At 41.7% G+C, this 15,102-nt stretch overlaps 1 protein-coding gene across 10 annotated transcripts in view; it reads right to left on the reverse strand.

The window, feature by feature from the left end:
* Window positions 1–15,102, reverse strand: part of HMBOX1 (homeobox containing 1) — a 250,723-nt gene that overhangs the window by 14,419 nt on the left and 221,202 nt on the right. For 3 of the 10 annotated variants that reach the window (XM_066388351.1, XM_066388301.1, XM_066388334.1), the window contains exons 8-10: window positions 3,572–3,654; window positions 1,412–1,507; window positions 478–572 (exon numbers count right to left, since the gene is read on the reverse strand). In XM_066388351.1, the coding sequence (XP_066244448.1) occupies window positions 478–572; window positions 1,412–1,507; window positions 3,572–3,654 (274 nt within the window). Of the gene's footprint in view, window positions 1–146; window positions 252–477; window positions 573–1,411; window positions 1,508–3,571; window positions 3,655–15,102 lie in introns of all 10 variants that reach the window. The other 7 variants (XM_066388318.1, XM_066388344.1, XM_066388290.1 and 4 more) reach the window with 6 other exon arrangements.

Here is a 15,102-nt window from a genome sequence, read left to right on the forward strand (position 1 = left end):
CATCGCAGCACGAGGGCCGCGCTGTGGCAGGTGCGAGGGCGGGGCCTCCACTGTGCACTGCGTGTGAAGGCTTGGGTTTCGGCTACTCGGCAGCCCCTAGTGGCTCTCAAAGATCGAGTGTGTGTGTGGTGAATAGTGGAACTTGCTTGTTTGGGTCAGATCTTCCTCTCTTCTTCTACCTTCTCTGCTTCTCTGCCTCCCTCTGAACTTCTTCCCTCCTCCTCCTCCCCATTGCGTACTTGCCAAGTGTCCTGTTGTATGACAATAAATCCATGTGGGTGAATAGCGATAATTCAACAGGACAACTGAATCTTATCACATTCCTTTCTTATTACATGAAACTCTAGACATACGAGTACAGTGGAGGAACATTAGATCGTCTCCTCTCCCCCACCCCATTCCAAACGCACCCACAGAACTAAGTTGTCATATTGTCCCGCCCACTCTGCACCCGAGAACCTCGGCTCAGCCACTCACCTGCTCTGAGTAGTCATTTCCATCAACGTCATCACTGTTGGAGTGGCCTCCTGGACTCTGGACATCTATCCCATGACTCTCCAGGATTGCTGCTTCTTCGAAAAAAGCAAATAGATCCCTAAATTTTCTGTTATATCATCATAATGGTCTAAACGCTGAATTACTTTTTTGTGTTGAGGAATTCGAGTTCCCTATGTCTTGTTTCTTTTGAATTGCAGACAGGTGGGATCAGCTACGCAGGGCGAGGGAAGGGCCCTCTGCCATCCTGGGGTCCTGGGGCCCCTGCTGCCGCATGCTACGTGTGAATGGCTGACTTTTAGGTGCTTTCTACACTTACCAACTAATGAGACAGACCTCTTGTCTGGTGGTTCTATGAAGCGTTTGAGATTTCTAACGATGAAGATGAGTAAGTTTATAAATGAGATATAATTTTAAAAGCTCAAAACCAATCGCCCGCCTTGATTTCATCAATTCGCATCAATTTAAACTTTCTCTTTTATTTAAATCTCTGTCTTTTGCTATGTTCTCTAATAAGATTTCTTCATTCTAATTCTAATAATCAGATGTTTCTTAGTGTAGAAGTCATAGCCCAAGAATAACAAAGAAGCTTACGAATCGAATCGTACTCCCTCTCTCAAGAGCTTACAAGTACCTTTCATGTGCACCACAGGAGTAACTGAGACCGTGTCTAATTCTAGATCCCAGGACATTAAGAACAATGACTTTTAGGAAAAATAATATAACAAAGAGTTTAAATAATACTAACTTTGGGTTATTAAAAATACAAAGAAGAAAAACATAAGGGCAATTCTTAGTAGGTTTAGAATTTAGGGTAGGTAACTCAGCGCTGCAGTTCTAAACTGCAGTCACTCCCAACAAGCCCGCCGTCCGTCCGCCGCTGCGGTGAAGGAGAGCAGCCTCTAGGGTACATTACCGATGTTGGCTCGCCTCTTGATCTCCTTCCGCCTGTTGGCAAACCAATTATATACTTTCAGGGAGGTAACTCGTTCCAGGTCTGACAGTTTCTTGCCTGTAAATGCATGCAATGAAATTCATATAATCTGTATCCGAGACTAGTTTTAAGGACTAATACTTTCCTTTTTTAAAAGTTCTTTTTATTGCAGGAATAACAGATACAGGGAGTTTTTTCCTTTTTGCATCACCTAATAAAATGTTCACACACTGTATTAAAAAGGTATAAGATGCACCCTTTTTCGAAAACTTTGGGGTCTAAAAACTGGATGTCTTATACAGTAGTTACAGATTTTTTTACTTGCATTTTCTGTTTGTTTTTTGACAGTGATGAGCTGTATTAATTTTATGATGAATAGAACTTGAGCTGGATAACTTTATGTAATACATTTTTTTTCAAATTTCAGGCCCCCAAATTAAGGTGTGTCTTATACATGGGCACGTCTTACACATGGGGAAATACGGTAAATACAAAAATAGCAATGAGTAACATAAAATGCTTGTATTTAGAAAGCTACATAATATTAAAGTATTCCAATATTAAATACAATCTTAAAGACTTCCACAAAATCAGTCTGCTTGGGTTTAAAGTTCACATCATAGTACAGAGAGACTTCATTTAATTAGCATAATTCTAAATGAACATGCTATTCTTTAGCATGTTTCCAGGTAGCTGAAGTTTACTTACATCTTTAAGACCTTATGTTAACTAGTTTCCTGCTTTTTTAGGACAGAGGACATTGTTCCCATTTTCTTGGAGACTAAAGGTTGCTCTCACCGTTCTTACTGTAGCTCTGCTGGGGCCCAGCACTGTTAGGCTGCACTTGAGACTCACTGTCATTGCTGTCATTGTGACTTCTCCTAGATAGCACCATGCTGACCAGCAAGGACCCACCAGCACCTTCCCTTCCCTCCCTTCCCTCCACTGTCCTTTTCTGTTTCAGTTTTGAATCCACAGTGGGTGGAGACACCAGGAAACAGGTTGGAGCCTTGCTGATCTAGGGGTAACGTGTTCTCCAGAAAAAGTTTGAGTTCTTACAGTTCTAGGGCTGGGAATTTGCTTGAGTGAAATAAGGGTTTAGGTGCTACAGGAGCTGAATTTGTAGGCTCTGGACTGCTAGCAGTCTGGCTTCCAGCTGAGGAAGAATACATTACTATTTAATTATTATAAAGCATTTATATTTTCATTTATAGCTTTTAAGCCAATCAAATTAACCAGCCAAATGGAGCTCAGCTGGGTCATCTTAACTGAGAATAATTTCTGGTAACAAAAACTGTACAATGTGGAATATCTTAGCACATAGAAGAAAAGACGTGAGTGTTTAAGTGGCCCTGGTGACTTGCATGAGAATAGGACTTCAGGATGGAACTGTCCTACGTTCTCCTAAGCTAAGCAGAAACCATCCCAGTATGGGAAGGAGACAGAAGTCAACTCCGAAAAGAATTCTTTCTTCAGGTAGAAATAGAGAATTACATAATTTACAACAATTAAAAAAATATCTTGGCCCTGGCTGGTCGGCTCAGCGGTAGAGTGTCGACCTGGTGTGTGGATGTCCTGGGTTCGATTCCCAGTCAGGGCACACAGGAGGGGTGACCATCTGCTTCTCCACCTCACCTCCCACTCTTCCTTTCTTGCAGCCATGGCTCAATTGATTCGAGCATATCAGCCCCGAGTCCTGAGAATGGCTCTGTGGACCCTCTGCCTCAGGCACTAAAAATAACTCAGTTGTGAGTATGGCCCCAGACGGGGGTGGCCAGGTGGATCCCAGTCGGGTGCTTGTGGGAGTCTGTCTCTCTATCTCCCCTCCTTTCACTTAAAAAAAAAAAATCTACCTCAATCTTTTCATTAACAACCTTGCTTAAATATTTAAAATGATTTTGGAATTGATATTTTTAAGATAGATTTAAAGTGATAGTCTTTAAAAAATAGTTTTAAGATCTCAGGGACACTCCCTGGAAACTCCCACGTGGACACATCTGGTGTGGAGTATGGTCCTCCCATCCCTCAGTAGGGTTTGACCGGGTCAGGCATGACTCCACAGAGGAGCTGAGAGCTCCTTGCTGGACTTAGGGAGAGGAGACCTGGCGTCCTAAACACAGACCCAAGGCCGAGCTGCCTTACCTGGCTTCTGTATAACAGCATTGCAAGCGTTTGCGATTTCTTCTCTCTTTGCTTCATCTGGGTATTGGTTCTCATTGAAGTAACTACAGAGGCAACCAATTAAAACAGATTGTCACCTTTTAAAATGTGATCACATTACAACACTAGTGCACTGAAAAGTATTTTCTTTCTTAAAGCTGTGACATTAGAGCGTCTAACTCAGGCTGTGCAGTGCAGTCTCCTCTGCGGGTGGAGACGCCTGTCCTGTGCTGTCTCCTCTGCGGGTGGAGACGCCTGTCCTGTGCTGTCTCCTCTGCGGGTGGAGACGCCTGTCCTGTGCTGTCTCCTCTGCGGGTGGAGACGCCTGTCCTGCGCTGTCTCCTCTGCGGGTGGAGACGCCTGTCCTGTGCAGTCTCCTCTGCGGGTGGAGACGCCTGTCCTGCGCTGTCTCCTCTGCGGGTGGAGACGCCTGTCCTGTGCTGTCTCCTCTGCGGGTGGAGACGCCTGTCCTGTGCAGTCTCCTCTGCGGGTGGAGACGCCTGTCCTGTGCTGTCTCCTCTGCGGGTGGAGACGCCTGTCCTGTGCTGTCTCCTCTGCGGGTGGAGACGCCTGTCCTGTGCTGTCTCCTCTGCGGGTGGAGACGCCTGTCCTGTGCTGTCTCCTCTGCGGGTGGAGACGCCTGTCCTGTGCTGTCTCCTCTGCGGGTGGAGACGCCTGTCCTGTGCTGTCTCCTCTGCGGGTGGAGACGCCTGTCCTGTGCTGTCTCCTCTGCGGGTGGAGACACCTGTCCTGTGCTGTCTACGATGCAGCCACTGCTCTCACGTGGCCGCTGCACTCTTGAAGTGAGGCTGATATGACTGAGAAGTGAACTTTTGATTTAAGTTAGAAAATTTAAACAGCTACATACGACCAGTGGCTACTACACTGGACAGCACAGGCCTAGCCAATGGGATGCTTCATTTAAAAATGCCTTTGATATAAAATTTACCTGTGATGCGTGTGGCTGGCTAAAACCACAGAGTTCTGTTACTGAGGCACTGGTAATAATGGGACTTTTTTTGTGTCACATTGTTTGTAGTAGCCAAAACTGGAAATTACCAATTTTTCATCAATGGGAGAATGGCAGAACAAATTGTGGGACATCTATATTTATACACAGCTATTTAAAAATGTCTAGAAAAAAAATGAGAGCTCTATCCATTGACCTGGAGGGATGTTTATGACATATTCCTAAGTGAGAAAAACAGTCTGCAGAATAATGTGCATGCAAAAATACCATTATTGAATTTGAAAAATTCCTGTCTCAGTGCACATAAATTTGCATGGATAAAAGCTACAAGAGTACACATCAGGCTGTAAATATTGATTAGTTCATTGTGGGGGAAGGGGATTAGTGGGAGGATGCAAATGTCCCTTTCTTTTTGCCTTTCCTCTGTGTCAAACAGCACAGCCGTACTTCCTGCACCTTCTGTACAGTAGCACGTAAAAGAAATTGGGTTGACTGAAGCCATCCTTAGCATTATCAGACCTGTGAGACTATATGTGAGAACAGAATGCTTATTAGTGCTAGTTTTTCTGTCATTTGTGAGTTTAAAAAAAGAAAAAGCATTTTGGTACTTTGAATCTGGAAACTTAAGATCAGGAAGTGATCCTTTGTCAAATTATAGTGCCATTTCTTCAGGGGTTCCCCTCCCCCCACTCTCCTATCTGCATTGTTGGAAATGCCATTCTACTAGGAATAAACTCTGGAGGCCCCTACCCCTTCTTGTGAACCCCAAAGCTGACTTCTGACACCACCCCCTCTCCCCAGGGAGTTCCTCCCGAGTCCCCAGACAGCACTAACAGCACCACACCACCCCTCCTTTGCTAAAACCTCATGTCATAGAACTACATCATCCCAGTCTTTTCAACTACCCTCCTCACTATGGTTTCCTGCTTCATTCCATGATTTAAACATCTCTTCTCACATGACTTTGTGCTATTGTTTTTAGGACTCCAGTGTTCATATTGAGGCTTACTGAGGCTTTTTCAAGTCTCTGTCCCCATAACTGCTCCACTTCCACATTCCTACTGAACTTGACTACACTTAAAACATCGTTTACTTGGACAAAGGTACATGGGACGAGTCCATAAGCCAGCAGCACTGGCATCAGCTGGGGGCTTGTTAGAAAGGCAGACTCTCAGACTAACCCAGAAATCTGAATTTTGACATGACCTCTGGGTGACCTGAGTGCACACTAGCATTTGTGAAGCACCAGATTAATTCATTTATTTAAAATTCAACAGCAACAACAACAAAAGCAGATATTAGACACCTGTTATGTGCTTGCACTATACTACAGGTAAAGAAGATAATTAGATAGGTTCTGACTTCAAGGAGTTTACCGTCTACTGAACAGAGAGACATACAGATCAGCACACTTGTGGTAAAAGTCCACAGGTGGCCCGAAGGGAGCTCTGCGGGAATGAACATGAGGATGTGCTCAGTGTTCTGTGCAGGCGCCTGGAGAGACTTGGCAGAGGAAGTGCCACTGAGTTAGATCTTGAAGACAGGCAGGGGTTAGCAAGGCAGAGAAGAGGAGAAACAGCATTTCATGCAAGGGGAATAGCACATGTGAAGGCACAGTACAAAAGAGCCTTCAGGATACTGTGCACAGCTTTGATGAGCCTTGTCTGTTATTTAAGTAGTAAAGACTTCATACCCTGAAACAGAAGTTTTCAAGCCACATGAGAGATGTTCCTATATGTTTTGAAAGATAACGTGTTTTCCAGAATCAACCCTCAGAATTCTACCTCCACAATCTTAAATTCTGAAATCTCCCAATCATCTTTCTGTTTACCTTCTTCTCAATAATTTATTCTTCACCTTCTGTATAACTTTAAATCCCTAATCCCCACATGCCAATTTAAAAAAACATCTGTTCATAGACTACTGATCTCCTGGTCTCACCTCACATTTCTTAGCCTGCACTCCAGGGTGGGCCAGATCAACAGTATGCTGAAAGAGATTCTTCGCCTGTCCCATCCCTCCACCACTCCTATCCGCCGACCTCCAGCCCTGCAAAAGCGCCTTCCACTTGTTCTAGCCTTCTCTCAGGGTACCAGGTGTTCCTGGCCAGAGTCATTAAATAAAACTAATTGGTTTCCTTAAAAGTCCATACTTTCAACCTTAATTGGATTTCTCATTTCTGATAAGAAAACTTTTAGTCTTTTTAATTAAAAAAATTTTTTCAAGTACAGTGGCACACAATATTATATTAGTTTCAGGTGTACACCATAATGATTAAATGTCTATATAACTTACAAAGTGATCAGCCTAGTAAGTCTAGTCCTCAGCTGAAATCATATATGAGGATTCATTATTGATTATATTCCCTATGCTGTACTTTATAAACCCATAACTATTTTTATAACTGGAAATTTGTACTAATTCTTAATCCCTTCACCATTTCACTCATTCCCCCAACCTCTCTCTCATCTGACAACCATCAATTTGTTCTCTGTATGAGTTTGTTTATTCATTTATTTTGTTTTTAGATTCCATATGCAAAGTGAAATCATATAGTACTTGTCTTTGTCTTATTTCACTTAGGATCATACCTTCTAGTTCAACCATGTTGTCAGAATTGGCAAGAATTCATTCCTTTTTATGGCCAACTAATATTCCATTGTATGTATGTACCACATCTTTATCCATCTATCAAAGGACACTTAGGTTACTTCCATATCTTGGCTGTTACAAATAATGCCAGTGAACATACAGGTGCACATATGTTTCTGAACTAGTGTTTTGAATTTCTTTGGACAAATCTCCAGAAGTGGAATTGCTGGCTTATTTGGTAGTTCTATGTTTAATTTTTTTAGGAACTTCCAAACTGGCTGCACCAATTTACAATCCTACCAATGTGCACAAATTCTCTTTGCGTCCTCACCAATACTTGCTGTTTTTGATTTGTTAATAATAGCCATTCTCTACCAGGTCTGAGGTGATATCTCACTATGGTTTTAATATGAACTTCTCTGATAGTGATGTTGAGCAACTTTTCATAAGTCTATTGGCCATCTATATGTCCTCTTTGGAGAGATATCTATTCAGGTCCTCTGCCCATTTTATTTGCTTTTTTGGTGTTAATTTGTATGAGTTCCTTGTGTATTTTGGATATTAACCGCTTATAGGATGCATCTGGCAAATATCTTCTTCCATTCAGTAGACTTTTTGTTTTCTTGATGGTTTCCTTCATTGTGCAAAAATTCTTAAGTATGATGAGTCCCATTTGTTTATTTTTTGTTTCCCATGCACAGGAGACATATCCAAAAAAACAACACCGCTTAGAACAATTCAAAGAGTTTACTGTCTGCCTGACCAGTGGTGATGCAGTGGATCAAGTGTTGGCCTGGACGCTGAGTTCTCAGGTCCAAAACCTCAAGGTCACTGGCTTGAGCGCGGGGTCACCAGCTTCAGTGCGGGATCATCGACATGATCCCAAGATTGCTGGCCTGGCTTCACCATTCCCCCCGGTCAAGGCACATATGAGAAGCAATGAACAAACAAGTAACTAAACTGCTGCAACTATGAGTTGATGCTTCTCATCTTTCTCTATCCCCCCCCACCAAAAGTTTACTGCCTGTGTTTTCATCTAAGAGTTTTATGATTTCAGGTCTTACATTGAAGTCTTTAATCCATTTTAAATTTACTCTTGTATGTGCTGTAAGAAAGTAGTGTAGTTTCATTATTTTTTTTTTGTATGTACCTCCCAATTTTCCCCACTACCATGTATTGAAGAGACTGTTTTTACCCCATTGAATATTATTGCCTCCTTTGTCATAGATTAATTGACCATATAGGTATGGGTTTATTTCTGGGCTCTCTATTCATTTCCATTGATCTATGTGTCTGTTTTTATGCCAGTACTATTGTGTTGATTACTATGGCTTTGTAGTATAGTTTGATATCAGGTGGTGTGACACCTAAAACTTTGTCCTACTTTTTCAACATTGCTTTGGCTATACAGGGTGTTTTTTGTGGTTCCATATACAGTTTTGGATTATTCTAGTTCTGTGAAAAATGCCATTGTTATTGCCTGACCATGCGGTGGCGCACTGGGTGGAGCATCGGACTGGGATGCGGAGGACCCAGGTTCGAGACCCTGAGGTCACCAGCTTGAGTGCGGGCTCATCTGGTTTGAGCAAAGCTCACCAGCTTGGACCCAAGGTCACTGGCTTGAGCAAGGGGTTACTTGGTCTGCTGAAGGCCTACGGTCAAGGCACATATGAGAAAGCAATCAATGAACAACTAAGATGTCACAATGAAAAACTGATGATTGATGCTTCTCATCTCGCTCCGTTCCTGTCTGTCTGTCCCTATCTATCCCTCTCTCTGACTCTCTCTCTCTGTCTCTGAAAAAAAAAAAGATGAAAAAAAATGCCATTGTTATTTTGACAGGGATTACGTTGAATCTGTAGATTTCTTTGGGTAGTATGGACACTGTTAACAATGTTTATTCTTCCAATCCATGAGCATGGTATATCTTTCCATTTATTTGTATCATCTTCAATTTCTTTCTTCGGTGTCTTATACTTTTTCAAGTACAGGTCTTTTACCTCTTTGGTTAAATTTATTCCTAGGTATTTAATTATTATTTTATTTATTTATTTATTTATTTATTTATTTATTTTTTACAGAGACAGAGAGTAAGTCAGAGAGAGGGATAGATAAGGGCACACAGGAACAAAGAGAGATGAGAAGCATCAATCATTAGTTTTTCATTGCGCATTTCGACACCTTAGTTGTTTATTGATTGCTTTCTCATATGTGCCTTGACCGTGGGCCTTCAGCAGACCAAGTAACCCCTTGCTCGAGCCAGCGACCTTGCTGGTGGGCTTTTGCTCAAACCAGATGAGCCCACGCTCCAAGCTGGCGACCTCTGGGTCTCGAACCTGGGTCCTCTGCATCCCAGTCTGACGCTCTATCCACTGCATCACCGCCTGGTCAGGCTATTTAATTATTTTTGATGCACTTATAAATGGGACTGTTTTATTAATTTCTTTTTCATAATTCATTATTGGTGTATAAAAAGGCAACCAATTTCTGAATATTTTGTATCCTACTACTTTACTGAATCATTTATTAGTTCCAGTATTTTTTTAGTGGAATCTTCAAGGTTCTTTCTATATTGTATCATGTAATCTACAAGTAATAACAGTTTTACTTCCTTTCTAACTCGATGCCTTTTCTTTTTTTGTCTGATTGCTGTGGCTAGGACTTCCAATACTATGTTGAATAGAAATGTTGAAAGTGGACATCTTTGTCTTGTTACTGATGTTTAAGACAAAGCTCTCAGCTTTTCACTTTTGAGTATGACATTAGCTATAGTATGGGTTTATATATGTATGGCCTTTATTAAATTGAGGTATGTTCCCTCTATCCCCATTTTGCTGAGAGTTTTATCATAAATGGCTATTGGGTTTTGTCACATGCTTTTTCCGTATTTATTGCTATGATCATTAGAGTTTTACCTCTCAATTTGTTTGTGGTGTATCACTTTAATTTGTGAATATTGTACCAACCTTGCACCATGAGAATAAATTCCACTTCATCATGGTATATGATTTTTTTTTTAATGTATTGCTGGATCCAGTTTACTATTATTTTGTTGACAATTTTTGCATCTGTGTTCATCAGGGATATTGGCCTATAATTTTTTGTTGTGGTGCCTTGTCTGCTTATGATATTACTCGTTTTTTTTTTGTATTTTTCTGAAGTGAGAAGTGGAGAGGCAGAGAAACAGACTCCCTCAAGTGCCCCACTGGGATCCACTATGGGGCGATGCTCTGCCCATCTGGGGCATTGCTCCATTGCAACCAGAGCCATTCTAGCACCTGAGGTGGAGGCCATGGAGCCATTCTCAGCACCCGGGCCAACTTTGCTCCAATAGAACCTTGGTTGTGGAAGGGGAAGAGAGAAAGAGAAAGGAGAAGTGGAAGGGTGGAGAAGCAGATGGGCGTTTCTCCTGTGTGTCTGGGCTGGAAATCAAACCCGGGACTTCCACATGCTGGGCCGATGCTCTACCAATGAGCCAATCAGCCATGGCTTGATATCAGGATCTTTAAGTCCTTTCTAACCAGCTCTCTTTAGTTCTCTTTCATGCCCCACTTACCTACAACCTCTTCAGTTTTGTGTGTGTGTGTGTGTGACAGAGACAGAGAGACATGAAGGGAGAGAGATGAGAAGCATCAATTCTTCACTGTGGCTCCATAGTCTCCTTAGTTGTTCATTGATTGCTTTCTCATATGTGCCTTGACCACGGGGCTGCAGCAGAGCAAGTGACCCCTTGCTCACGCCAGTGACCTTGGGCTCAAGCCAGCAACCTTTGGGTTCAATCCAGCAACCATGGGGTCATGTCTATGATTCCACGCTCAAGCCAGCGACCCTACGCTCAAGCTGGATGAGCCCACACTCAAGCCAGATGAGCCTGTGCTCATGTTGGTGACCTTGGGGTTTTGAACCTGGGTCCTTCACGTCCCAGTCTGACTGACGTTCTATCCACTGCACCACTACCTGGTCAAGCGAAACCTCTTCACTCTTAAGTCCCAAGACCTCAAACCCCCTACTGTCCTTTTTTATGCAGCTGACCTTGGCTCCTCTCTTACCAAGATGGAGATTATTTAATATGAGTTTAATGTTTTTAGCTTCTCATCTTCTAAACTTCCGAGTCACTGCTCCTTCATTTCTTCATCCCACAGCAGAGGAAGATGTATTCTTCCCCTCTTTGAGGTCTACTTCTCTGCTTGTGTCTTTGTTCTCACACCTCCCCCTTTTCTCAACTCTCCCCTTACTTACATGTATATGCCATCCTTTCCTTACCCATGCAATTACTCTATTTCATTGAATTTATGATGTTCATTTCTTCATTATTATAATCTAAAATTAGGATATATCCTATGATTGGTGATATCTGAAAACTAGCAGTGTCACCCTGCCTCACTAGTATATAAGAGAACGATGTGTCTTATAATCAGTTTTCTTTTAGATTTGATGGCAGCTGCTAAGACCTACAGGTTCTATATTTCAGTAGCAGCTGTATGCTCACTATACCTCATTATGGTAACTCTTCTTCCAAATTACTGCGAAGTCTGTGACATACAATACCCCCTCTAATGTTTGATTAATATTCGTTATGCACATCTCTAGTCATGCCACTATTCTGTTAAAAACTTTCTAAAGACTTCTTATAGGGGTGCTCAGTGTTCTCTCCCAAACTACCTTCACATCTTTTTCTGCTGTACTCTCACATATGCATACTACAGTCTAGGAAAGTGAAATAACCCTGTAAATCACCTGCATCTCTGTGCCTTTCTCCTGCCAGTATATCTGCTTTTGCCTCCCCCCCAAACCCAAATCTCGTCTTTCAGGATACAGCTCCTATATATTTTTTCTTTTATTCTTTTTTTTTTTTAAATCATTTCTACTTATTAAGAAAGAGGAAAGAGAGAGAGAGAAAGGGAGGTAGGGAGGAACAGGAAGCATCAATTCGTAATAGTTGCTTCTCATATGTGCTTTGACAGGGCAAGCCCAGGGTTTTGAAACGGTGACCTCAGCATTCCAGGTTGACGCTTTACCCACTGCGCCACCTCAGGTCAGTCAGGATACAGCTCCAATATCACCTCTTATGTAATAATCAAAGGCAAATATTCTCCTCACCCCATGAATCCCACAGCACCTCATATGTTCCTCTCGCACATCTTCTTCATCTTATATTATAGTTAGCACTGTACAAATCTCTTTCCTACTACACTGAAAGCCACCTGCAGCCAGGATGCAAGTTTGTGCAAGTCTGACCCATCCTTATACAAACTCCTCACTGACGAAGAATTGACAAGTCAATAAAGATGAACAAAGTCACCACAAACTCAGTGCAGGGACCTCCAAAAACATGGCTACCACTGTAAATAAACGAATGACAATCAGTGGTGTAGAGTTAGTGAACCAGGGTCTTGGAGGCTACATGCTAAGCTGCTACAAATGCCAGGGGCAGGTGGAAGACAGGTGCAATTAGAACCAATTTTCACTTTCTGTTTTATATACTTTAAATTTCTAAAATGAACATATGCTATTATTATAATTTTTTTAAATAAAAGAACTTTGAAAAAATTAGAAATTAGTTTAATGATTAATGCAAGTCCATAAACAATTTGGGAAGTGTATATGGATCAGTATTTTTGGAAGCGAAATTAGTATTTGTAATTATTCATGGCATATACTATTTGAGTTAAAATGTTTTAAAAATCATTTATTTTTATTTTATTTTATTTTTTATTTTTTATAGTCAGAGAGAAGGTTAGACAGGGATGGACAGACAGGAACGGAGAGAGATGAGAAGCATCAATTATTAGTTTTTCGTTGTGACACCTTAGTTGTTCAATGATTGCTTTCTCATATGTGCTTTGACCGTGGGGCTACAGCAGACCGAGTAACCCCTTACTTGATACAGTGACCTTGGGTCCAATCTGGTGAGCTTTGCTGAAACCAGATGAGCCCACACTCAAGCTGGCGACCTTGGGGTCTCGAACCTGGGTCCTCCGCATCCCAGTCCGACGCTCTATCCACTGTGCCACCGCCTGGTCAGGCTTAAAAATCATTTTTAATCTGTATTTTTAGGATCTAACTACATGAAATGAAGATCAGAGTAAAAATAAATCAGTAATTTCTTCGACATCAAAGGCTCAAGAATATACGAATTCATTCACTGCAGTACTAAGTCTCTAGGCCTGGCAATTAATCCTTTCTTCTTTGCTAAAGACCTATTTTTTATAATTAACAATTGTAAACCTGTTGAAACATTAATTTTCATCCAAATGTGCTACTACATAGTAGGTATGTACACTGGATTATACATATAACTTTCACCTTGAAAGTAATGTTCAGTAATGTTTAAAATACTATTACACGATATAGACAGTATAATCTAAACCAGGGGTAGTCAACCTTTTTATACCTACAGCCCACTTTTGTATCTCTGTTGGTAGTAAAATTTTCTAACCGCCCACCAGTTCCACAGTAATGGTGATTTATAAAGTAGGGAAGTAACTTTACTTTATTAAATTTATAAAGCAGAGTTACAGCAAGTTAAAGCATATAATAATAATTACTTACCAAGTACTTTATGTCGGATTTTCGCTAAGTTTGGCAGAATAAATCTTTTTTTTTATTTTATTTACAGGGACAGAGAGAGAGAGTCAGAGAGAGGGATAGATAGGGACAGACAGACAGGAAAGGAGAGAGATGAGAAGCATCAATCATCAGTTTTTCGTTGCGACACCTTAGTTGTTCATTGATTGCTTTCTCATATGTGCCTTGACCACGGGCCTTCAGCAGACCAAGTAACCCCTTGCTTGAGCAAGTAACCTTGGGTCTAAGCTGGTGAGCATTTTTTATTTTGCTCAAGCCAGATGAGCCCGTGCTCAAGCTGGCGACCTCAGGGTCTCGAACCTGGGTCCTTGGCATCCCAGTCCAACGCTCTATTCACTGCACCACTGCCTGGTCAGGCCAGAATAAATCTTTATAAAACAACTTACTTTAAATCTTTTTATTTATACTTTGGTTGCTCTGCTACTGCATACCATGAAAGCTGGAACGCCCACTAGTGGGTGGTAGGGACCAGGTTGACTACCACTGGTCTAAACCAACAAAAATCATTATTTTACAATATCTCCTAGGACCCTGGTTGGCAAACTGCGGCTCGCAAGCCACATGCAGCACTTTGGGCCCTTGAATGTAGCTCTTCCACAAAATACCACGTGCAGGCGCTACCTCAATAAGGAATGTACCTATCTATATAGTTTAAGTTTAAAAACTTTGGCTCTCAAGATAAATTTCAATCGTTGTACTGTTGATATTTGGCTCTGCTGACTAATAAGTTTGCCAACCACTGTCCTAGAAAATATTTTAAGTAAAAATGTAATCAAAATTTGTCATTGCAAAGTTCTGAAAGCTTTTAAGGGGGTGGGGGGGAGACACATGATGTTGCTATAAAGTGGAAGAGTGTTTAGAAAAGACAAAGGTAGGCCAGGAGCCTGAATAGGTGGTGGCGCAGTGGATAGAGTGTTGGCCTGAGACACAGAGGACCCAGGTTTGAAACACCGAGGGGGCCAGCTTGGCTTGAGTGTGGGATCATAGATATGACCCTGTTGTCACTGGCTTGAGCAAGGAGTCACTGGCTCAGCTATTGCCCCCCACCCTACCCCAGTCAAGGCACATATGAGAAAGCAATCAATGAACAACTAAGGTCCCGCAACAAAGAATTGATGCTTTTCATCTCTCTCCCATCCTATCTGTCCCTCTCTCTCACTAAAAAAAAAAAAAAAAAAAAAAAAAAAAAAAGTGGTAGGCCAGGAAATACTCAACAAACAGATAAACAGATATGTGTTACATGAGTACAAACAAGACCCCGTACTAGAGGAGTAGGTGGAAATTCAAAATGAGACCTTGATCTAAAGATCATATGGCTCAGCTGAGGAGGAAGATATGAAAAAGTTAAACAACAGAAGGAGTC

This window comes from Saccopteryx leptura, chromosome 1 (genome assembly GCF_036850995.1).
Source record: "Saccopteryx leptura isolate mSacLep1 chromosome 1, mSacLep1_pri_phased_curated, whole genome shotgun sequence".
NCBI classification, from domain to species: Eukaryota; Metazoa; Chordata; class Mammalia; order Chiroptera; family Emballonuridae; genus Saccopteryx; species Saccopteryx leptura.